The 25,323-nt window shown below is 38.7% G+C and overlaps 1 protein-coding gene across 6 annotated transcripts in view; it reads right to left on the reverse strand.

Moving 5' to 3' along the window:
• Positions 1 to 25,323, reverse strand: part of MED13L (mediator complex subunit 13L) — a 194,360-nt gene that overhangs the window by 28,811 nt on the left and 140,226 nt on the right. For 5 of the 6 annotated variants that reach the window (XM_086761946.1, XM_086761950.1, XM_086761952.1 and 2 more), the window contains 11 exons: positions 24,117 to 24,311; positions 23,535 to 23,726; positions 18,714 to 18,876; positions 17,847 to 17,951; positions 13,771 to 14,499; positions 12,315 to 12,537; positions 11,224 to 11,329; positions 10,681 to 10,805; positions 9,207 to 9,306; positions 5,770 to 5,990; positions 2,405 to 2,610 (listed from right to left, as the gene is read on the reverse strand). In XM_086761946.1, coding sequence (XP_086618072.1) covers positions 2,405 to 2,610; positions 5,770 to 5,990; positions 9,207 to 9,306; positions 10,681 to 10,805; positions 11,224 to 11,329; positions 12,315 to 12,537; positions 13,771 to 14,499; positions 17,847 to 17,951; positions 18,714 to 18,876; positions 23,535 to 23,726; positions 24,117 to 24,311 — 2,365 coding nt within the window. The remainder of the gene's footprint in view (positions 1 to 2,404; positions 2,611 to 5,769; positions 5,991 to 9,206; positions 9,307 to 10,680; positions 10,806 to 11,223; positions 11,330 to 12,314; positions 12,538 to 13,770; positions 14,500 to 17,846; positions 17,952 to 18,713; positions 18,877 to 23,534; positions 23,727 to 24,116; positions 24,312 to 25,323) is intronic. The other variant, XM_086761947.1, reaches the window with a different exon arrangement.

The raw sequence follows: 25,323 nt of genomic DNA on the forward strand, positions 1-25,323 counted from the left end.
ACAGATGAGAAACCAGAGTCAAATGCCATCACAAACTGGTTGGCTGTGAAGACTGATTTTGTTAAAACATTTTTAAATACAAGGAGATACTGAAAACTGAAAAGATTTGTTGTAAATGCAGTCAAGAAACAACACGTTTCAGACATTTTGCTTGTAAAATTTTACTCATGTCTTTCAACCAAAATTGCAATTCTCATCATGAACACGGTTGTTTCTTATCAGTATAATAAAAAGCTATCATTTCAGGCACCTAGCTCTCAAAGATTATTCCCATGGCCTAAAACTCAAATGCTCTTGAAAAGAATCTCTAGATAAATTATCAAGTTGAGATTTTGGGATATTTGTAACTTTTAGGAAAAAGAATTGTAGTTGTTGTTTTAAAAACAATTATCTTTAAAGAAAGATATATATACATTAGTAGAAATGAAGAAAATATTTCAGAGGCAGAGAAATCTGACTTTATTTTAGAAATTATCACTTTAATAGCTGTCAGAAATCGCGCATATGGCATATACGTGATACTGCCTCATGGTGGTATGTAACTACTAACAGTATTTCAGATACTATAAATGCAGATCCTCACTTCAGATTACACTGTCTACAGCACAATGTGACACATTCCATTACAAACTCTTAGTCCAATAAAGCTAAAATTCATATTTTTGGGTCATCTCCTGTCATGATTGGTTGTTATTACTCTGCTTTTGTCATTTTCTACCAAATTTAAGTGACGAAAGGACAGTTAGTACATTCCCGTGAGATCGATCTTCTCTTTGGAATGACTCACTGAATCAAGGAACGGGTAATGTGGGGCCAGTCAAAAGAATCAGATCTTTAACTTTTCTCTTTCCAAGTTGCTAATAAATTGCTCACTTTTCCTGAAAAGTGTTCATTACATGTTAGGGCAAGGAAAAAGTGTAAGAATTCAGTGAGTCTCTTGATCAAGGAGAGGAAAGAGATTTTTTTTCATGTTTGTTCTTCCTATGTGTTTTGTGTGTTATTTAAAAGGAAGTACTACTTTAATGCTCATGTATCATTAGTGACTCAAAAAGGAAAATAGGGAAGACCTTATTCCTTAGAGTCATTTTATTACCTTGAACTGATGTGTGTCCAATTCAAAGCAAGAGAGAAAAAAATAATGAACAAAGGTTTGCAGAAGTTGTGAATCTGAAGCATACTGAATGCCTCAGACTAATAAGAAAAGGTGACCTAGAAACCTTGATTGGCAATCACCACCCTGTTGGAAGCCTGCAGTAATAATCTTCACTCTAATTGGATTATATGGAAAATGAAAGGGTTTTTTTTTCCCCAACAAATACCTGAAATTAATAACCAGCTCAGGCCTGGTGAATCAGTTACCATTATGAAAAAACCTGAGAATTAAATTGCTCCCTAGGCACTATATCAAGGATTTACAATTTCTTTTTTGCAATTCCTCTGAGAACACTGAAGGATCCTTCGGAGCTGGAAAAGGACTGATTTAAAGATACAGGCTATTTCCTCTAGAAATGAATGAGGTGCAGCAGGAGACCTTTGTACCGTCACTATGCCTTTTAAGATGTTTTATGAATTTAATGGTGGAAATTCGTGACAGCTTTCAAAATCTCCAGCAGTGAATTTCTTCCATAAACATTGCTAATTTCCGACAACTGGAATACAAGCTTTTAAATTTAATAGCAGTCTTTGCTTATAGGCCACAGCATTCTCATACTGAAGACAGACTGGCATCTTTCCTTCTGGTACTTAGAAAGGGGTGGACAGCGTCCATCCGATCAGCACCTGTCTGCGTAGCAGCTCCGTACGTGATCCATTCAGGTCAAATCACAAGAACCCAGAAGAGCTAACATGAGAACACGGAGAACAGAGCTGTCGCAGGCCTACTCAAAATTTTAAGGGCCCTCAAAAGGCAAACTGGTATCATCAGGACCAGACATCAGCAAACTGGAGCTCAAACCGAATCCACGCACACAAACAAGAGGGGAGCCTAACTGCAGGCTAGAGAGCTGGGCACTGAGATGGGAGGACAGAAATATGAGAGGTTAAGTGCGTTAATTTTATTCCCCGACACTTCTGGTTTATGTTGAATTACAATATTTTCCTGTATCAGAACTTGGAATTAAATTCAAGTACTACATGGTCCCGTTCCTTTAAAAGCACTAAGAGGGTAGGGGACACATTCTGTAACTCCATCAATTTCCGAAAGGTGTTTTTAATTCCAATGCTCCTTCTATCAGAACTGTTTTGATCTGAGACAATGACAAATTTAAAAGGTTTCAAATATATCTGCAGGATATTTTATGGTTCTAGTGCATAGCAAAGCATTGTAATATATGCAAAAATTTTAATTAATGAGCCATTTTAGGTACAAGGATGACAAACTAATTTCCCACAAGACTGTACTTACTTGTAGCCATCTCTAATGAAAGTGGCTGCAGGTGGCAAAGGAAGTTGTTCAATTTTAGGAGGAACTGCCCAAGAAGGCCTGAAAATGCAGGCATCTGGTATCTTCAGAGGTAGGAGGCACTGACTTGGCAGTATCTTCAGTGGAGCAAACAGGGAGGAGCCCACAAAAGGTTGAAATGATGGAACTTTGTGCACGTACGAAAAATCCTGTAACATCCAAGTGACATTGTTCACAACGATACAGTAAGGATGGTCTTTATATTTAGATTATTTTTAATTAAAACCCATTGTACTGTTTGAACCCTCTACAACTGCATTTCTTCCAAAATTACGTATATTTATTCATTCTATAAAACATTCAAGAGCAGTTCCTTCAAGGAAACTCAGCTGAGGCTCCTTGTTACACCGAGATGCTGTACAACTTTAACATCAGTAGATTTCACAATTAGATTAGACTCATTTAAGACAAGCTATGTCTGAAAATTGAGTAGCGTACTATGAAATTTTCATACTGCTTCGCTTTAAGCACCTGATTTAGGCACTTAAAAGATTGTTCTTTGCAAGACTTTTATACTGACAATAGAGAGGCTGAGTCACAGTGGGAAGAAACCTTTGGTGCCTTAAATCAGCCTCTCTGAAAAACCCCCACACTGGGGATTAACATAATCCAAGTATTAACAGCAGACACTTTACACATTCCAAGTAGTAAATATAAATATAGTATTAAATACAAATAGATCAACAATCTAGTAAACATAATATTAAGTATAAATTAAGTCCGGTCAAACTGGACTTTGACTGTCACGTTTGTTTGCAGAGAATAATGACAAGAACTTCAGCCTGAGTTTCTAGAGCTATTCCACGTTTCTTTCAGAAGAAAAGAGCTAATCCTTTTGAGGCACTACTGCAAAGTAAAAATCATTATTAAAATACTAACAGTAGTCTCTCTCAGAATGTCAGTATTTAACAACTCATTAGATCTTTGCATTTTTCCCTCGCACCTTGTAAAGCATTGAGAGATGAGAAATGTGTGGATTACTATCTTCAACTGCTGAACGCTCAGCACAAGATATCTACTTACATGTTCTCAAAATGATTGGCAATGGGTTTAGGTGCTTGTTTCCCCCGCTGGTGTATATGAGCAGGTGACACACACTTAAAAGCAAGTAAACTGTGCTGTTGGAAATGTTACCAGGCAGAATAAAATATGTATTTTAATACTCCTAAAATGGTTGTGAGGGAGATTAAAATATCTTCAGCATCAATGGCACCCTAAAATCTGTTCCCACTCAAAAACTTCCAGCTCAAATTCCAACACAGATTTTCTTTCCAGGCCTAAATTATCCTAGTCTTGAGCAAATAGTTTACTGCACAAATAGAAGAAAAAAAAAACCTGCCAGGTCTGCAGCAAGGCCAAGTCCTACAAATCTTATTTAAAACTTATTTCAGACTTCTGTAATGGTATAAAAATTGGCAGATACACGAACTATACAAGGTGAACGGACAACAGTAATTCAGTAAAGCCTCTAAGAAGTTGCCTTTTCTCATCATGCCTTCACGTTATGAACTTAGGATAGAAGGAAGAAGAGATCTTGCTATATATGCCTCGTTTTCCAGGTGGCTAGCTGTCTTCCCAAGGGGGACACTCAGAACTAACTCCCTTACACTCCGGCAAAGTGTCTCTTTCTCAATAGAATCATTTGTAAAACTCTACCAGCTCAGCCCCTTCACGGGTGCCAGCTTAACGTGCAGCCCTGTGAGCAGGTAGCTCCTGGTTCTGGCTAGACACACCTTACCATAATGCAGAGACACAATCCCTGAATGCAACAAGCTGTCTGACTTCCTCCCAGGGACAGGGACTTCCTCCTCTCCCAGGGACAAAACGGAATGCCCTTATGGAGAAAAATCCCCCTGTGGCTTGCCTGTCCTTTACTTTCAGTCTGCCTAAGGTACACTGTTACTGCCATGCAGGAAAATGTCCTAATTCCTAGCTGACTAAAACACTTATACTAAGATAATTTTATATATTGGTATTCTCAAATTGATATATAGCCACTTCTTGTCCATGCAACTGCTCCATCTTTCCGTGTGCAGCTCCCTCAGCAATGCAGATGCTTAAAAATAAGCCTCCAGTTAATTCCAGCATGCACAGGAGCACAAAATGACAGGGGAACGAGGTGGCGCTGGGGAGAGAAATGGCTGCTGAAATAGAAGGACCAGGCTGTGGCAGATTAGGGACAGGGTGGGCCTGAACAAGAAGAATTAGGCTATAAAGTCAACGGTTGGGGACTCAGGAAGACAGAGTTATAGTGTGTATCTCTTTCCCTTTTCATTACCTGTGCTTGCTGCAGAACAAGGGGATGTGTATTTCTACAAGGAATGTGCATTTCTAAATAAAAAACCACCCCTCAGGCTATGTGCATGGAAATATGGCAACAGTAACTTCTGACAAAAGTGACAGTAACTGGCCCAAAAAGTTAAGTAATGCAGAATACACACAAGCAGGCAGAATGACTTTATCCTACCTCTTAAACTGCGCTAAAGATGGAACAATGAAATACAGATCAATGTACACTGGGTGCTTATGTTAAGTCCTTGTATGTGATGCTATGGAAAAATGGACACGTCTTGATATGCGGAGTCGGGGAGGCGAGTACTCGTACCCAGCAGCAGAGTCCCCATTTCAAAATAGTTCTTTACTCAGATACACTATAGGACTCAATAGAGGAGTAACTATGTGACATTACCTGACCTGTGTTATACAGAAAGTCAGATAAGAATGGTCCCATCTGGCCTTAAAACTTGTGAAGTAACATCAGCTGAAGAAGAAACAGAGCAAGTTCAACCCCTGGGCTTTCTCAGAGACTTTCAACCCTAACCAAAAAAGGCAACATTTCAGAGAGAAAAAGGCAGCCTTTCTACATGCATGACTTTATCCTAGCTGCGTCCCCAGAGACTGGCAGCAAGGAGTGGCTATACATAAAAGGTGCTACAGAAAAATTATCTGAAGAAATAAACCATTTAACAGCTACTTAGTCACGCGTACGATGCTTTTTCAAATATGTACATTCTTTCTGTTAGGCTCATTTCACATACAATATTGTTTGTTTCCTGAGAACAGCCGAAAACATTACGAACATAAAATTACAAAAAGAAAAATACCTATAGTTAAAATCAGGGAAACAATTAAAAAGCTCTTTTACTAGAGATTTTGTATTTCCAACTAAAGACTGACATGTACTTGATACGGATCCTGCTCACATTTGTTAAATTAGTCTGCTACACACACTACATGTGATTTGTTTATAAAAAAATCAAAACACACATAGATGAGACTATAAAAATACCACATCCTTGGCATGTTACCTTAATTTCTTCAGGTTTAGGGCTACCTAATCCATCTTCCACCTCCATTTTAAACTCAGCAAGCTGTGTTGGAACCATGGTGACCATGGGACTCTCCATCATTCCCAAGGTAGTCACAGTCTCTGAACTTATTCCATCTTTGTAATTCATTACCGGGGAGAAGGCAGGGTGTTGTTCTAAAGAAGGTGGTGTTGGGAACATCCTTTGGAGATCTGCCACAGCTAAATACGATGAAATAATGCACAGTGAATCATTATAATATAAATTCTCACGGAAATCCAATAAAATAGAAGAGACCAATTCAATACTAGCTTTTATTTCATCAGGTAAAACCTAGAAAAAATTCTACAGACTTACTAGAATACTGACACCAGTATAAATTTAGCTGAAAAGTTAACTCCTAGGGATAAATTCCAAAAATTCCCAGAGATACTTTGCAAGCTTATTCTTCAGCAGAAACGACAAACTGGTAGAGGCACAAATTCTATGTACAATTTTAACAACAACAAAAAAATCTTTCAGAAGAGATTAATTGACATTAATGCAAAGTTCACTCCAGCAACTGTTACTAAGGAGATACAGAGTAGTTTCTTCCATTTTTTAGAGCTGAGACCAAGCCCTAAAATGGAAGGCTTCTGGAATTAGTGTGCACTTAGCTGCATTTTTCCACTGACACACAGTCATTGTCATCTCATTTGATCCATAGCGACATAACTCCTGAAGAGAAGACAGGCTACTGTTGCTAACACAAACATAGACAATTTTGCTTAAGAATCAAACTGCCAGACATCCAAAAGTGACAAGTGTCAGAGGAAGGCACAAAATTATAATTTTGCATCACAAGACATTAAGCCAAGAAAATCCTTAAATTATTTCCCAGTAAGTGAACGTAATGTAATCATCCATCGTATATTTTTCTCCTTTAAGCAAAACAAACAAAAAGCCCAACAGAAACACTGAATAAAGCGTAATGCAATCAAACAAAAATCAGAATAAAGTCTTGTATTTTCTCCCCAGCTACGTTCTTTCTCCTGCCAGCTATCAGCTTCCATATTTATTTTGCTTAAAATTCAGAATATATGCTCTTGTTTCCTGACTTGAATTAGGACAGATATTCTCTGGAGGTAAGCATCACTCTGGTGAATTCATTGTTAAAATACTCAGATTAGAGAAGGGTAAATTCCTATAGGTGTCTCTTAAATACTTCCTCTGCAGACTAAATGCCCAGTTCCATTTCCATTCCTATACAAACATCCAACCTGAGTTGAAAGAACATAAGGACACACGTGTATTCAATAACCTTTGCAGCCTGAGGAGTATGGAAAATTCATAAACACACACAGATGGATGTCTGACTGGGAAACACCATGTTGTGGAAATTCAAACTGGTGAAACAGTACTACTCTCAAAAACTAATGGAAAAAGACAGAAGTGATGGAATTAAAAGTATGTAGGATTCTCGTAGGATGCTGCACCATCAAGACGTGTCTCCACTCTGCCTTAACAGAGCCAAAACTTGAATTTCCTTCTTTTGTGCTCAGAGACAAGACAAACAGTCTATTTAATTCTTTACACAAAGTGAAACAACTCAAATAGGTGAAGTCCTCTCAAAAGGGCATTCTGCTGGTAATAACAGTCAAAGCTGAACCCAGTGTCTTTCACAACCTGGAGCAGTAGACTAAATAATGGGTTATGAATTATTCCCACTCAGATTTTTTTTTTCCCCTCTCTTTCTCAATCTTTGAGTTAAAAATGTAAAAGACTTGAGTCTTGTCCTGACACAGGATAAATAAATGTTGAAAACAGGTTCAGTAGAATGGAACAAACTATTTTCCACCCAATGCTAGTATGAAATATCATCTTCAGGATGCCAGCTGGATTAGCTACTGCCTCTGTTTTTCAACAAAGAGAAGCGTGCTTTAGAAAGTTGAGGAGGGGGGACAGGAAGGAAGGTTAAAATGAAATGTAGTCAGCGGGGCTTTATTATGATGTACAAGGCATTTCGGCTCCCTGCAGACACTGTTATGCCTTGACAGCTGGTGTCAAGGGGACAGCTACAGAACAGAAGTGGAGTGTATCTATTTAACTTATTTCACGCAGCTCTATAGTATATAATTCTCTCACATTCAGGCTCACTCCAAGTTAGCAAAATTCTGCAGTGCAGATTAATAAAAAAGTTTAATTACAAAAAAATCCCCAAACCCTACTGCAACAGGCTAACTATCATTATTCATTTTCATGCGTGTCATGCTTGAAAAAGCTTTGCATATTTTAAAAAGCTATGGATCAACTAAACCTGTCAAAATCCAATCTCTGTATACTTCAGACTTCTACATTTGAGTAAATCAGCACAGCTTTTATGGGTCCATAAAACTCTGACTCATCTCCTTCAGACTGTTTTTTTTTTATCTACTCAATTTGTTCTCATTACCAGCTAAAGTTGATGAGAAGGCATTAAAGAATGATTTGCAGAGAGATTTGATTTTCTGCTTATAGCAGCCACAAAAATCAAACATTCTTCCTCCTCACCGTTAAGTAATTTGTAATTCATAATCTGATCTGTTAGTATTATACCAAGAATTCTCACCTTCCTTCTCTCACACACACATACACACATTTCTGTTTCATCTCAAGAGAAATGTCACTTATACAAATAAATCAAGAAAGCCCATGTATCTCACAGAGTAACAGTTATCATTCCCACAGTTGTTGGCACAGTCCTTCAAAAAAGCCCTATTGTTTTAATCTGCATTTCATGCATTTTCAGCACACTGAAGTTAATTTCTAGGTTTCCTGCACTCCTACAACCTTCCTTATACATGCGTAGTGCCTGCACAAGCATCACTTCTACCAAAACCATCTGGGAAAGGTTTACAGTGTGGCTTCAGTTACAACATTGTTCTTCAGTTTTCATCATGCACTTCCACATCTCCATTACACCCTGATTTTAGCTGGAATTTGTTGTCTGCTGAATGCAATCGTCTTCCAAGACAGGTTGCGCTATAATGGGCAACTGGTAAGTCACAGCTTTTCATTATTTAAAAAGAAGAATGATTTATTCTTAAACGGGAATACAGTAATGATGTAAGTGACTTAACTGGAATAAATACTGAATTGAGAACAGAGGGATAGATTCTAAATGAAGATTTGTAACAAATCCCTCCCATACTTCCAATCTAAAGCAATAATGCCAAAAGAAGAGCATCTCAAACCTCCCTAGGCACATTAAAAATATTGATCTATATTACCCATCCACTGTTTTCATCAAAATCGGCTTATCCTCTTAATATCGGCATCTGGTAATTACAGAACAAAATAAGCACGCTACCTCTTAGTCCTGAAAAAGTGACACTATAAGCCTCATACAAAAAGGCAGTGTGGTAGCTATAAGGAGATTTTAATTGTCAACACAGTGGTAATCAGCTGTTGCTACTTACTTGGTGGGTAAGGTACCGCTGTTCTACCGTCCTTCCCTACAGGGCGTTCCTCAGACCCTACCGCAGGCATTTTTGATGACCGAAGAGCTGGTGACACAGCCTAAAACCAGAAGAATCACATACCTTATTAAAAATTTAGAAATATTAGAATCCAGGAGCTATTAAAAACTCTGAAAACTCTCTGAATGAGATCTCGCAAGAAAGAAAAAAGCGTACTTTTCTACTCTCCCCTCCGCTCCCCACAAGGAGTCTGGATGTCTTTTTCCTCTCTTTCAACACTAAAACAAACTAAAAGCCTCTGAAATACTTGCCTGTCTATACACTCCCCCCATGTACATACATATAAGCATATGGATTTATATAAATTCAAATTATGTTGAAAATGTTATCACAAACATTGAGCTTGAAATTAATGTGACTACTTCCTTCCACGTTTGGACTACTCTAAAATAATAAAGAGAACACGACACTGAGACTAAGAATGCCATAAACAGCCCAGCACAGGGGACAGCTCAACACACGCGAGTTTTAAGACAGGAAGAGTTTTTTATTTTGACAGAACAGCCCTCTAGTAGATTTGCATATTAGCTGCGACATGTTCCAGTTTGTGTGGAACCACGGAACAGGGAGAAGCGGTAAATAAATTGACGTACTTGAAAAGGACTGCCAAGAACTAAACGCTGGACTTATAAACCCTATTATCTACTACTAGTCAGTTCAGGATCACCTTCTGTATTATGATGGCTATATTAGATTAAGCTTAAAGGTAGTAATTATTCAAAGGTTTGACTTTCCACGGGTCTTGATTTTTTTTCCTGGTAACTGATGTAAATCGGCTTTTCGTTTTGTATTTCCTAATATTCAGCAACTATTTCTCTTTGCACTGAAATAAACTGCTTGTAGGATTAGAAAGAAACATGCTTCAGAGAATTACTGATACTCAGTAAGTTGAATTTCTTTTTCTTTGGGCAGCTTCTCAGACAATGTAAAAGAACAAGTCACCAGTTAATGAAACTAGGATCCTTCCCATAACTCCGAAACACAAAACACTGCCAAAAGGTACGGACACAAAACGAGATGCAATGCATTTATAAAGCAACGACACTGCTTTCCCTGCGGCAGTATTCAGGCAGTCTGTCTGTGCAATAACCGAGTCAGTAAGTCGGCTGTACACAGGTTCCCCTCATGACAGAAAAACTGTCAGACGATACAGGCTTTGATGTTACCTTAGCGATCTCCTAACACTCCTGAATTATACACAGTGATGATTGCTCTCTCCGACGGATCCCCTGAAAGGACACCTCTCTTTGATAACAATTCTTCCTATTTAAATTCCAAGCCCACCTACGTGGAAACTCTCTCTCCTGTCTATTAGGGACAATCGCTCCCCACTAGGATTCCATCCTCCTCCTCCTCCTCCTTTTTTCTGGCCAAGGTTTAAGTCTACAGAACACTCAGTCCTACAAAGACTTACACCAAGCTCATCTTCATCTGAATTATCAAAGATATTATCTAGATCATGAAGCGACGGAGCCAGATCCATCACCTGTGTGAGGCTACCAGTGCCTGCTCGGCCTGCAGCATTATCTTGCCGGGTATCTGTCAAAAAGAAAGGGAAGAACACAGGAAAAATGTGAGTAGAGTTAAGAAACACAAAATTGCCTTTTTTCAATTTTATTCTCACTCTAAACAGGACAAACAAAAACCAGTGAGGCCCCTTTCCTATGATGTAGCCTAGATATAGCCCTGCAGTCAAGCACTGAAGGTCAGTTGGGAAAGAATGAAGGTAGCTACTGCTCAACTTTAATATTCTAGGGAAAAAAAAAAAACCCAGAAAAAAAAAATTATGTTTTTATAAAAAGAACAAGCAGATTCAAGTTTTTTTTCCCATCTCAGAAGCTGTGTATAGCTCTCATGTTACAGTAAAATATTCAGTATGTGATTTTTCCTTTCAGACTTTATTGCATAGCTTTGAGTATTTTTGCTTTGCAGAGCAAATTAAAGGGCTTTTACTCACCAGTCTTAGGAGCAGAACTGAAAATAGACATGGCATCTTTTCCATCAGGAACTGGTGTAGAATGACCCGTTGTGGGGATTTCCTTGGTACCAATTCCATCTTCTGACTGTACAAAAAAATCCAAGAGTTTTTAATGGATATTAACTTAAGCTATATAAGAACAACTGTTCTCCTATGCCAAGCCAAACTTAGGGCTCTGGAGTAAATGCTTTGAGAAGCAATTAAAAAAAGTGAAAAGAACACAGCTATCAGCTGTTTATCTATGTATCAGGAAAAACATGAAGTAACATTGTGTATGATTGACAAAGGATTCCACATCAGTTAACTCTGATAGCCAGTACAGATAACTAGCCTCCTCAATTTCTCCAGAAAACATAGATTCTAGAATTTTAAGCATGGTGGTTACTCGCACAAGAACAAATGAGGGAGCAGCCAGACAACAGAACGGCTCCATAATGGATAAGATACGTAAGAAGTATCATGCATATAGGGCATGTGATGACCAAAGAATGGTGATCAAATTGTTTTCTTTCACATATGGAAGAACACCTCTAAGGAAATGCTCAAACCAATATAGCCTCCCTGCCACAAATCCTCTCAGCAGAAGACTACAACTAATTTTGTGCACGGGATGAAAAATAAAATTGGGCTGGAGAGATCTGAGCGTTGCAGTGAGGTGATATGAAAGGCTGAAGCAACCAAGAAAAAAAAACAAAACCAAACAAAAAAACCCAGTAAATTCCTTCATTTCTAAAAGTGAATATAAGGCTCAAAATATTTTATTTCTTAATAAATGGCTTAAGTCTGCAACCTGCTGCTGGTCAAGCGAAATATATATAAACAGGAAGTATTGCTTGCAACAGCAGCATTGTCACATACAAACAGGTTCAGAGGGATGCCAGCAAATACCAGTTAAAAAACATCACAGTGAAACAGTTTTTTTTCCTGTAAGCCAGTGCAGGAAAGAAACACACAATCTCTCTTGTTTGGTCTGTGGAACAGGCTTGTGTCCTCCCGAGAGCTGTAGAGCAAATACTGTGCTACGGCGCTGTAAGAACGTTCATGACAAAGACTCTGGATTTAGATGTTACCTTGTTCTTTTTCAAAGGATCTTTCTCAGCCCCAAGTTTGCATTTTTTATTGCCAGTGAAGCTGTACTTTATATCACCATCTTCAAAAGTGTAAGGATCACTAGCGTCTCCCAGGCCTTCTCCAGGCTGTTGTATTAGAGGCAAGGGGTCAAGATAGTTCAGCGTCTGCACTGCTTTCTGCTCTTCCAAAATTTTAAACCGTTTATTAGGTTGCGCCAAGAGCCTGAAAGTAAAAATAAACAAGTAAACAAAGCCATCAGAAAACAAAACATAACTTTTACAGCAAACAAAACCAACAGCTTTTAAGATCTGCAGCGCTCACACACAAATACAGCCCATGTCTCACTCCATCCCTTTTGATCCAGCAGAAATATGTTTTTCCCTCAAATAAAGAATGCATTTATACATTTAGTATAAACATCTTACTGTATTAAGAACTTCTAGTTTGGGACAACGAAGAAAGAAATAATCTTCTCACTATATAAATCAAAACACTTTGAAGTACACATATCCTTTTCAACCTAGCAAACTCCACTGTAAAAAAAAAAAATCAATGTTGTCATTACTCAAAAATTCTTCCTCAATTGATTTTGGCTTACGCACTTTCATTAACTACTCTCTTTGGTACATTTTTTTCTATGCATTGTCAAAATACAAAAGTAATTTTTAGACTGGTATAAACTTAATTAAAATTCTCATGTTAAAGTTCCAAATAAATAAACAGAAAACTAAGTTTGAAAAATAAAAAGACAGCTAAAAATTTCTTAAAATTTAGGTAGTCCATGTTCTTCAAGGAAGAAGACGCTGTATGTTTCCTGAAGTTTTTCTAAAGTAACATTGACACGAGATTAGCGTTTGCTCTCTTCTGTGCATAGACCAGAGAGACTGCTTTCCATTTCAGTCCTACAGAGACTGGCGTCAATAGTAAAGCTTCTATCGATTGCAAGGATCCAACAGTGGGTTTACAAAAAAGCAGTATTTTTCCATAATATAGTAGAAGCTCCTACTTACAGAAAGCTCGGTACAGTACAGTTCTAAACCCGCACAACTGCACAAACCACACTGAAGTGCCATGCACTCTACAGCGCCATAAAGAGAATTTCACTCAAACCCAAGCATTTATGCAGCTGGAAGTTTGCGTAACTAAACACAGATTTTTTTTTTTTTTTAAATGATCAAAAGGCATAAGTTTAATAAAATTCTTACATTTGCTCTAGTTACTGTGATATAGGTTACAAAGATTTATCGGTTCTTATGTCCAACAGAAAGCCAGATAGGGAAAAAATAAGGCCTACTGCAATAGCACGTTTCTGGTCAGGCATGCCATGGTATCTCCAGCATGCATCATCTTTGACGTTACAGTGAAGCCTTCTACTTGCTTCACTTGCAACTGAAAACACACTGGTCATGCTTCTAATGTACTAAAACCACCACTCAGATCCATGTGCGCTCTCACCTTTTCAGTGCGGTGCTATCCGAGTTTATTTCCATCTTGGCATCGTATCTCTCACAGGGAAGATCGGGCGGCCTGAACTCCGGATCGTCACTCGATGGGACGCTATAGCTCCTCCACATATCTAGTGACTCGTTGTTCTGAATTATCCCGCAGTATAACGCCGTCTCGCTGACCTCTGCCATCAGAGGTAACCTCTGTCCAACCAGGACTGTCCTGTCATCTAAGCTGGGCAGCGGCTGCAGCTCCAGCGCGCTGCCGTAGAGTGCTGGGTTTACAGGTACGGAAGGCGGGTCCAGATTCTCTGCTTCCTGACCTCGCGGCTGGGGGCTAAGTGTGGGAGGCAGAGGGGAAGTAGGGGAATGGGGTGAATCCATAGGATTCATATTCATTTGCTTGCTTGGATTTCTAGCAGGTATAGATAGCGGCTTCTCGTATTTTCTGGCGCTAGGGACATCTAAAGAGGGCTCCATTCCTGCCAATCCCAGTTTCTGCCCCGACGTGTCCTGCTCCATGCATAGCTCTTCAGTCACAGAGGGCCGATGGTGAAATGGCATCATAGGCCTTTTTTGCAGTTTATCTCCTTTTTCCTGTCTCTCTGTTGTTTTGTGCTTTGAAGAGGCGGGAGGTGGCAATGATGAAGACGACGACGTTCCCACGCTGAATCCTGGCTGATTTATCGTTGGGGGACGGCTGGAGCCAGCAGCACAACGCTGTTTGAAAACCTTGTGCCTGAAAACAGAGGCGGAAACAAGTCACTGCATGGTTTACACAGTTATCTGATCTAATGGGAAAAAAACCAAACACAACAAAACCAACAGCCAAATAGCAGTATGGAGAAATCTTATGTCTACTCCTGATCTTTTCACAGATTCTGATCTGGACCAGTCATTCAAGCCAACGACTGCAGTTTCTCTGACCTATAAAATGAAAATGACAATCTCCAGAAAACAGCACTCAAAGATGTTTATAAAAGTTTAATACCGCTCAGATGGAAGGTAACACAACAAAAAAAAATCCAAGCTACTGTTGTTCTCGTGACCCTAAAGAAAGACAGCCTTTCAAATAAAATGACTGCTGTGGAACCACGCCACTACTCTTGCACAGTCTTGAGCATCTGCTGCAAAAGATCACAGAACAGGTAGGATTGGAAGGGACCTTTAAAGGCCATCCAGTCCAATCTCCAGTACAGACTGGAATTGTTTCAGTTACGTTCACAGACACAATATACAGCAGGATGCTTTCATGGCAGTTTCCTCCTCTGCATCAGGTAAGGAAAACACGTTCTAGTCCAGAACCAACCCAACAAAAAAAAGCAACTACCAACTGATGAAGAAAGCATGAGTAAGTATTTTTAAATATTCAAAACAAAAAAAGCGATAACATACAAACTTACTACTGACTTCATATTTTAACACAGCTTTTTTTCAATTTTTATCTAGTATCTTTGAGACTGGGAAGCACAGACTGAATTTCAGTATTTTGGGTACTGCCAAACAGTATTTTCATCATAGAGCTGATGGTCCCCAAGGATATTACAGCAGGGACATCTGACTCTGTCTATATTTTTTATTGGGATTTTTCGTTGTTTGAGGTTTTTTGTTTAGTTGTTTGATTTTTTTTTTTAAGCTAAGCAGATGTATTGTGCATAATATTTACACCTGCTTAAAACTAAACAGCATGCGCACCACCTCTAATTTTGTTTATAAACACCAATATGCAGGACAGCAACAAAGCACTTCAAAACATACAATATGCTTTTTACTCACAAAGATGAACTACATTATCACAAGTAAAGGGGATTACTAGATCGAAGAAAATCAATTCTGCTTTTATGACTTAGCTATGAAAACAGGTAAGTTTTATAGCACACAGCAGCTGTCAAATGGTACAAATACATCTTATTGTGCCTGCTGTATCTTTTTCCTGTAACCATGCCTGATGTGTGGTATCGTCCTCGCTTTCTTTGTGGGCTTTGCTGTTATCAGGACATGTTGCAAATTCTCTGCCGCAGCAGATGGTCTTCAGCTGCAATCACCCGTGATGTGGAGCTAATGCCCTAGTAACTGAAGATTTGCCTTAAGCATGTTCTTGTAACATTTCATTGACTTAATTCTCCATCACTCACCGTATTTTTACTGACCACAGAAAATCATTTTCGACATTCTGTTCTTCAACACAAAAACAGGGTCTAGAGAAGATTGAATTTGATGCAGAGTACCAGACAACCCTTTAAGACTCCATATTTAAGATCATATCTTGACATTTATACAATACATAGAATGGCACAGTAATGACTAAAACAGTATCTGTATGGCAGTATCTGTCCAGTTTCTGCAGCTGTACAGAAGGGTTTTTTTTGCTGTTTGAAAGCAGGTGCCACCTTCATTTTAAGGAAAATGTTTTAATTTCCCAGTTGCTGTGTTTACTAATTCCAGCATGCTGCAGTTATCACCGGCAGTGTTAAGAGACAGTGTGAAAGTGCAAATGCAGCTGAACCCATGTATAGAACCAAGCATTCGTTGTCCACCATCCCCGTGCTTCCCAGGTGGAGATGGACCTCAGTCTTCCACAGAAAACACTTGGCATCCTGATAAAACATTTATCTGTTCTGCATGATTCTTGAGTATATGCATACAAGCAACACATAACCAGGGGCAAAGAGCAAGGCTGCAGAAGAGCAACACTTTCGCTGCAGACACAGCATAAAGTCTCATCCCTTTATCTCTTCTAAATGCACAAAGAAGAACTGGCTTCATGAGAAGTCAAACACAAAATGAACAAGGATACAAGCTTCCTTCATTCAATCGTGGACAATGGGAATGTCTAATCAACAACTCTTCAGAGACTGTGAGAACGTTACGTTCCTCAGTTTCTCTGTACAGCCAAACCTACACAGAAAGGCCTGCAGAGACGGCTTGGCAGGTTACACATTTAAGGATTTGGTTAGACAATATATTAATTTTACTATTCTCAACAGCAGCATTATTCTCCAGTTTGCCTCACTGTTAAAAGAAAAATAAGTAAGAAAAAAGAAAAACAGCTATGCCTCAAACAGATGGAAAGCAAAGAATTATTTCAGCCACATCACTGGTTGTTGTGTTGACCATTTTGTCAAAGACCTACCCCGAGTGGGGAGGGGTGGGGGGGATGACAAGGGGGAACGAAACAGAAAAAAAAAAAAAAAAAAAAAACGAAAAATACCCCCAAAAAACCCTAAGGGGTTAGCATAGCACGATCAGCATTTCTGATCATACAAATGACATTTACATCTGTGCATACCTAGCTCATAAAAACATCTTTACCAATCTACAAGGGGATGCTGACCTTAGGAAGTAAAAATTTCAGTAGAAGCCATTTCACAGAACTATTTCACTGGAAACTGTTTTTTCTAGCTCTATAATATCTCTGATTATTTTAAAAACATTAAGCAGAACTGCTGGTTTGCCTGTCCTGAGTGAGCAGTACTGGAACTTTAAGCATTCATCAAAGATGATAGATAATTTTAAAAACTCAAAGTGTGTGTGTAAGTGAGCTGTGATTTCTTTTTGCCAAGTTGACAGTGGATGACCACGCTGCAAAGGTTTTATATTCTCTTGGGTGTTTTTTGGTGTCTGACGAGTCATGGCAGATAGACTGGAGGTACATGGAGTAAAGTGTTTCTTATGGATATTGTTCCTCTTCCTCCAAACATGGACACTAGCACTGTTGCTCAATCAGGATGCTCTGAAACTCAGGCAGCTTCTGCCCCTCTTCAACACGAGTCTCACCACTCCAAACTTTAAAGCTCACATCTGTGAAAAGCCTGAAGGATGAGTCCATCATGAACGAGAAACATTTGAGTGATTCTAGCCCCCGTTCTCTAGACTAGGATAATTTTTCCACTCAAATTGACTACTGCACGTGACAATGAGAAAAGATGCATATTAATCACCTGAATGTGAGTGATGATCACAGTTTTGATACTAGAGTTTCCTATTCTGTCAGCTGAAACATAACTCCCTTTTGCAAGTGTACCTCCGTCTGAATGAAACAGGGCTCTTCCAATATGATAAAAGCTTACTCTCTTCAAAGCTCACCTGGAACAAGAACAACTGACTCTTTGGACTGGATCCACAAAATCCCAAGAAACAGTATTGTTAGGAACTTCTTCTTCCAAATTTGCAGTTGTAACTTGATTCCTCCTGAAGAAGATAAAATTATTTATCAGTTATTTAAATTTTGTTTATACAAAAGGTAAAAATGCATATGCACAAATTCACATATGTTCCCCTCAAAAAAATTACTTCCTTCTACTTCATCTTTGAGATAGAATTCTGTATTTAACAGAACTCTACTCCTTAAACCTTAACTACTACTCCTCCTTAACTACTACTCCTTACACCTTATAGTTTGATTTATGTGGGAGGGTGGTACCAGCTCTGCATCAGGTAGCTCTCTCTGGAGTTTGAGCAGAAGCAGCAAGGAGGAAGCAATTTAAAGTGAACCTGGAAATTTTTCTGACATATCTCATGAGGAAATAGTGAAAAATAAAGATTTCAGGGCACGCTATACCATGAATGTACTTTAAAACTCCAGTTATAAAGGCAAATGATAGTAACAACAAGACTTGACCATATCCTTGTTGATTGGAATTTTGGTCCAACACATATAACTGCAACCAATAAATCTGAACGCATTCAGCTGAAGGCACCTATGGTACAGATTTGTAACCTCAAAGACTGTCACAATTAAGAGACACAACTGCAAATACAACGTTAAGCGTTAGGAGTTTTCAGTTGAACACAGTAACAAATTTTCATTGATAATGCTGTTCTGCTTCACGAGCTTTTATTAGTGGCTAAAGAATTCTGTGAGGAATAGCCTTATCAAAGACAAAACTACTACAACTCTAACTAAATATTCTGTGTTATTAATAAACAAACCCATCAGGATGGCTGCCTTACTTGGACTGTGACCTGTTGAGAATGCACTCCTTCCAGACACGGTGAACCATATGATTGTGGAATTTTGGAGTAATCTTGCCTGATTTCTTTGGACTGTGTACACTGACTGTCCCCTCCTGTACAGCTGAGTGGCTGATACTGCTCTGAGAGCATCCACTTTCTCCTGCAATATAAATTAAGAATTAATGCTGTAGCTCTTCTTAATCTTCACATTTGACACTTTTTCCTGAAAAGACTTTCCATCTTATAACGCTGTTGACTACACAGATGTTCACATTCACTAGAAAATGCTTAAAGCATCATTACAAAGGACCAACTAAACTAATTTCAAAGCAACACTTGCCTTTGGGGTAACAAAGATGGTAGTAGGTTACACCAGCTACGTGTGCAATACAGTCACGCGAGTAACACACCTCATCTGAGAGATAATATACTCTGCCCCTTCAATGGAGGTAGTTTACACAGCCCCTGACAGCATTGTGTCAAATCACTAAGAAATAGCACAGATCCTTTTTTTTCACAATTATCCTGGATGTTTAACTTGAATTTATATAGTCTTTGGTGAGTTGCTTTAAAGACTGAATTTATTATAATATGGATGGTTCTACCTATTAAGAAAACCAATAATTAGACTATTTCAAAGCAAGAATTAGTTCTTTATACTCAAGATAAAACACCACAGAACGAATGATTGGATTAGCGTGGTACTATTTCTTTATAATATGCTTGAATTGAAAGACCAGAATCAAAACTTCCTTTGGTAAAATCCTACAGTTGAGATGTATGCTACGACACAAATTGTTCAACAGTGGATCATCAGGATACAGTATTAACGTAATACGTGAGGTTCTCAGTAACACTGCATGATTACTAAAGAGATAACAAATGAAGACATTGCTTCAACACATTAACAGCCTGAAAATCCTGATTTACATTCTGCACTTCATTTCTTTCTGGCTGTCATGCAGAAACCTTACCAGCTATTGTACAAGCAGATGTTTCTTTTTCTATGAAATACGTTTTTGTTTGAGATGAACTGAAACCTAACAGCCACCTTTACAAACACAAACTACAACAGCAGAGGGAGCTTTAGGTTCACTTGGCCTGGCGACTGAAGAACACCGCTCGGTGCTCGGGATGGAAAATTAAGGAAGGATATGCCGCATTTTAACAAGGTCAAATCAGCGTACAGAACACTTCGTCCTTCTGCCTGACGCAACTTAAAATACCTTAAGGATGAACCGCTGAACAGACTCACTGCTATACAGCACTGCATCTAACAAGGTAATTCTGCTGATTTCTATTAGGTGACTTTCAAAATACAACTTTCAGAATTGTGCTAAAGCTGCCTAATCCTGCATCATCTTTGATTCTTCATGCCTTCCCCCCCCCCCCCCACCAGTTAGGACTTCCCTGATTCTCATTTTATAAAGAATTCTAATTTTCAGAAAAGGAGTAGTAAAAACCATAAATCCCTAGACGCACTGAGGTCTGTGGCTCTAACAATTATTTCACTGACTTTCAAACGTTCTACAACATTGTGAACTTGACAGACGATCAAAAAAACAGAGCAAAACTTCAGAATTAGCAGATCTGTCCTCCTTGGGGGGTCAGGAGGGGGAAGGAATGTGTATACATAAACAAACATGATGCACACACATACACATCACATACATCAATAGCAGGACAGTTACAATCGCCAGGGAAATAAAAGTAGTACGACAGAAAGGGCAGGATAGGAGATGGAGAGGGTAACCAAGGAGCTACCAGAGCTTTCAAGTTACATTTGAGTGTATTGGTTTCCAAAGTTCCGTAACATTTTTATACCATACAGTACAGCAATACATGGCATAACATGAAACAGAACTTTGCAGCAGGCAAAAACAGTTTGTTCTCACACACTGACAATACTATTTATCCATTAAAATCACTGACAAAATACTGGAACATAGACAAATAACTGTCATACAATGGTACAAATACTGGCGGACACAACCAGAGGTCCCTTCACAACCCTACGGTGCACTCTGTTTCTACACATGGAAAACGCCTTTCCCCAGTTTCAGCAGCAATTTGTTTCATTACACATTCATGGAAAATTCAGTTGAAAGAGACCTGAAGAGATTACCTAGTCCATCCCTGGTTTCAAAGCCGGATCAACATATTTGACTAGCCTGTTCTTTAAAAACAAATAAACAACCCCCCCACAAAACCCCAAAAAACCCACCCACCTCTCTGCTAATGGAAATTCTGTGGCTTCCCACCAGACAATTTATTCTAGCCCTTCATTATTCTTCCACAAAAAGTTTTTTCTCATATTTAACCTAGTTTTGCTTTGCTCCAGTTTAGGTTCATCACATATCGTTTGCAGAGAAAAGATTATTCTTTTTCTCCTTTTATGCCTCTGAAAACTGTTACACCATCTCTCTTTCAAGTTTCTCTCCTCTAGACTAAACAACCTCATTTCTTCCCCATCCTTTCCTGTAGGTCCTGTTTGCAAAATCTACAGTCATTCTTACTGCACTCCTCTGGACTCCACCCAATTTGTCCACATTGTTAAGCACTCAAAACTGGACATGGTGCTACAGCCACGTTTTTACCAGTGTGGGGCAGGACTGAAGCAATATCCACGTCTCAGACCAATCCAGTTTATGTAGCCAATCTACTGATTGTGAACTGCATGATATGTTTTTTCGAATCCATTTCTCCAATTTTTCTAGGTCTTTTAAAATGTTGTATGATATAATACAAAGGAATTCTCCCATTATTTGCTGGAGAGGCACCCCTCTGACACAATTTCATATTGCCTTCAAACAACAGCAGAGATCAAACAAGAACCGTGACTGCCAGATTGGACAATATGAACACTTTTTAGATAACTAATAGTTTATAAATATTCTAAAACAGAATCCCCTTGTGATATTGTACAATTTTAACAGGAATCTGAAAAATCTGAAAATACAATAGCATATTAAAATATGCATCAATAACAGAGATTGTTATTTAGAAGTTGACTGTCTTGCTTCAGTTATTCGTAAGCTTTTGGCTTATTTTAACTGTCAGTTGCCTTGAAAAACACTCTTCAAAGTGAATTTAAATCTCACATTCTATGTTATTATGTTACTCTGATTGCCTTCATACACAGGCACTGTTCATGGACAACTGCATTCAAACAAGTACTTCTGTGGCAATTAAGCCAACGACAATTACTTCTCTTTAGCTCTGCATTAAGACTGATCCTCTTGATGTGACAGAGCTATCTAATAAAGGCTAAGCTAGCTTGGTAGCTCCTTAGACTTCATGAGGGTATAACAAGGATTCTTTATCCCCAGATAAAGAGCCGGACTACCTGGCTGCATAGTCTCACAGAAACTTGTAGGAACTTTACATCTTTGATACTTCTGTTCCTCTGTGAAATTTGGTAAGTACTACTCACAAGTTAAAAAAAAGTTCAAGCAGAAGCAACTTGATCTACTTGAAGATGTCCCTGCTCCTTGCAAGGGGGTTGGACTGGATGGCCTTTGAAGGTCCCTTCCAACCCAAACCATTCTATGATTTTAAGGTGGCTCACTGGTGAGTGGTATCTAATGATTTTGTCATTGAAATACAGGAAATTCCATTTAAACAGAAGAAAGACCTTTTTACTGTGAACATGGTCAGCCATCGGAAAAGGTTGCCCAGAGAGATTGAGGAGCCCTTGGAGATATTCAAAACCTCATTGGACAATGTCCTGAGCAACCTGCTCTACCTGACTCTGTGCTGAGCAGAAGGGTTGGACAAGACAATCTCTGGACATCCCCTCCAACCTCAACTATCCCATAATGCTGGTATTAACTGGCAACTCTGTGAAGAGCAAGTACAGAAAACAATCTACACAGAAAAAAAAATAATTAGCTGTAAACATGTCTTCAAAACATTACTTGAGGAAAAAAAAATCACTGCATTTCTTTCTCCTGTATTAGATACTTTATTTTCTTTGTACTCAGATGTTTGACTCATCTGTTCCTTAGTTCTATTTGAAATTGCAGTCTTGATTTTGTTACAGCACAACCACACTGCAGGAAACTAATCTGAAGGTCCTGTCTGTGTTCCAGACGATGACAGGTTATAGATATTTATTTTCACTTCTGAGGAGCAACAGGATATACATACTCCTTTCAACAAAGCAAGATACCAACAATCTAGTACCTCACATACCAAGCATTTGGATGGCTTCTGAGATTAGAACTACTACAGATCCCACTACTTGAAAGGGGCTTACTCCAGCCAGGCAAAAGACATAACTCACTTGCAAATATTATGCAGCACTCCATTTGCCAAGCCTATGTCAGACCTCATCTTGGGAAGCCCAGCTCCTTCTTGCCAGACTTGTGCGTTTCTTCTGAGTGGCCCTTAATTAAAACCCCATTAAGTGCTCTATTTCTAACACTTTACCAAAAGAGCATCGTTGTATCTTCACTGTACTCCTGTACCACAATGAATCAACATCCTCCTCCCAATGCAACACAAGAAAACCGACACTTCACAAACACTGGCAAAATCTGTCTAAAACACTGTCAGAATCTAGTCTTTCAGGTATTTGCACTACTGCACAAAGGTAATCCAGGTATAGAAAATGGAGCTTAACTGAATTCACAAAGTTTTGTTTGAAGATGTGTCTTCTTCAGGGGTGTTTAGAGCATTGGCTTTCATTTACCACAGACCTACAGAAAAAATCCTCCCCTAACAGTCTATTGCCTGTCTTTAATCTGCTATTTACTTTCACTTACGAGCTATGCAAAAATGAAAGACTGACTTCATTCTCCTAAGTTTATTGCTTACCCATAACAGCCTGCTCTGGAGAAGTGGGTGGAGTGAGTGGCATCCCACAGGTACTAGCAGGGTCTTTTATGCTTCCAAGCCCCTGCGGTCCCACACTTATATGGCCTCCGGTATTGGCAGCGTTCTGTGACATGGGGATGTCACTCTGGGAGATGAGAACAAAGGCTGAAGGATATACCATCCTTACACCACCTACAAAGAAATGGAAAAACTGAAGTCTTAAACTTATTATCTGATAATATTCAGCAGCCCTAGCTACTTCAACGTGTTTTCAATGTCAATTTGACAAAACTCATTATCGGAAACATAAAGAGCTACGGAATTTCACATACTAATATACATCTAACACACTATAACCAGTACAGAGCTGAAACAACTAGCTTGATACTGTGAATAATAGCATTTGGGATACAGGGAGTACAGAAGCTTGAGGCAAGATAACTAGTCAGATGTTCCAGTGTCAAGAGAGCTACAAGAGAAGACAGGAAAATTATAATGGCTGTTTCTGATTAATTAGTTTTTCTTTTCTTTTTTAAATCACGTGGAGGAAAATAATCCTTCAGGCAGAACACTGAAACTTACCAACAATGACTTCAACTGCCACAGGGAAATCGTTGTCATATCCCAGCTCTTCTTCCTCTTTCATCCCTTCTTTTTTCTTCAGCACCATCGGGTAAAAATACTGCCATTCCTCCATCAGTTTACGAGTTGCTGGGTCTGACATCTTATATGACTGGCCCGTGAGTGTACCATTTAAACCATAAGGACTCACCAAAACTGCAAAGTAAGAAACAATAGTCCTTACAGTATACACACACACACACACACACACATATATATATATATATATATATATATATAAAAACGGTGTATCAGCCAAGCTCTGCCTCTCTAGCTTGAGTCACCGTTCCATTCTCATGCTGATTTAAGGAGCTATCTTCAGGGGAAAGCTACTGCAAAATCAGGTAAGGGTGTGGTGCACTCGCTTCCTGTACAGCCATCCTCATTGAGCTAAAAATGGACCTTTTGGCAGTTTAGTTTAATAATTTCCACAATGAACTAATCAAAGCGTACCGAAAGAGCACTCGCTACGGCAAAGGGCTGACCATACATGGAAGCAACTGAGGATAATTCAACAACAAGGTTTTTACCAAGAACATAAGGTACTAGAGACTTCTCTGCACTAAAAAGGTCAGAGATAACAATATATGAAGACAACTGCAGTCATCACAAATAAGAAGAACTAGTTGCTAAACAACAGGTATTTCCATTCAGACTCAATAATAATTTCAGACTGTAGTAAAGACAGTGTAACTCAATGACCCAAATATTCTTTTTTTTTTTTTATTAATGCAGAGAACTGCACCACAATTGCATCACAAACTTAATAACCCATTACCTTAATTCTGTAAAACCCTGATTTCTTACACTGGTAAATAATGACAGATACTTCAAGTTTTTCATTGTTTCTGATAATTTTCATCGCTCTTTTTTTTTTTTTTAAAAAAATCAAAATAGTTGACAAGCTATGAATGAAAAGTACTCCTGATTTAGATAAGCTCAGCATTTGTAATCATGTAGCACTGAAGTTACAGATTTGAACCCACTGACCTAGATGCCAGCTAAGAAAATTAAACCAGTGCACTCACCTTCTTAAATACAAAGTCTTTTTACGCAAAAATTATCCATTTCTTTGTTTTATTTACTATATGCACGTACCTTTAAAAAGAATGTTAATGAATAAAAAGCTCTGGAAAATTCCCATACCATTTACAGCTGGCTATAGTGT

This window comes from Chlamydotis macqueenii, chromosome 17, assembly GCF_036417535.1.
Source record: "Chlamydotis macqueenii isolate bChlMac1 chromosome 17, bChlMac1.mat, whole genome shotgun sequence".
Taxonomy (NCBI): Eukaryota; Metazoa; Chordata; class Aves; order Otidiformes; family Otididae; genus Chlamydotis; species Chlamydotis macqueenii.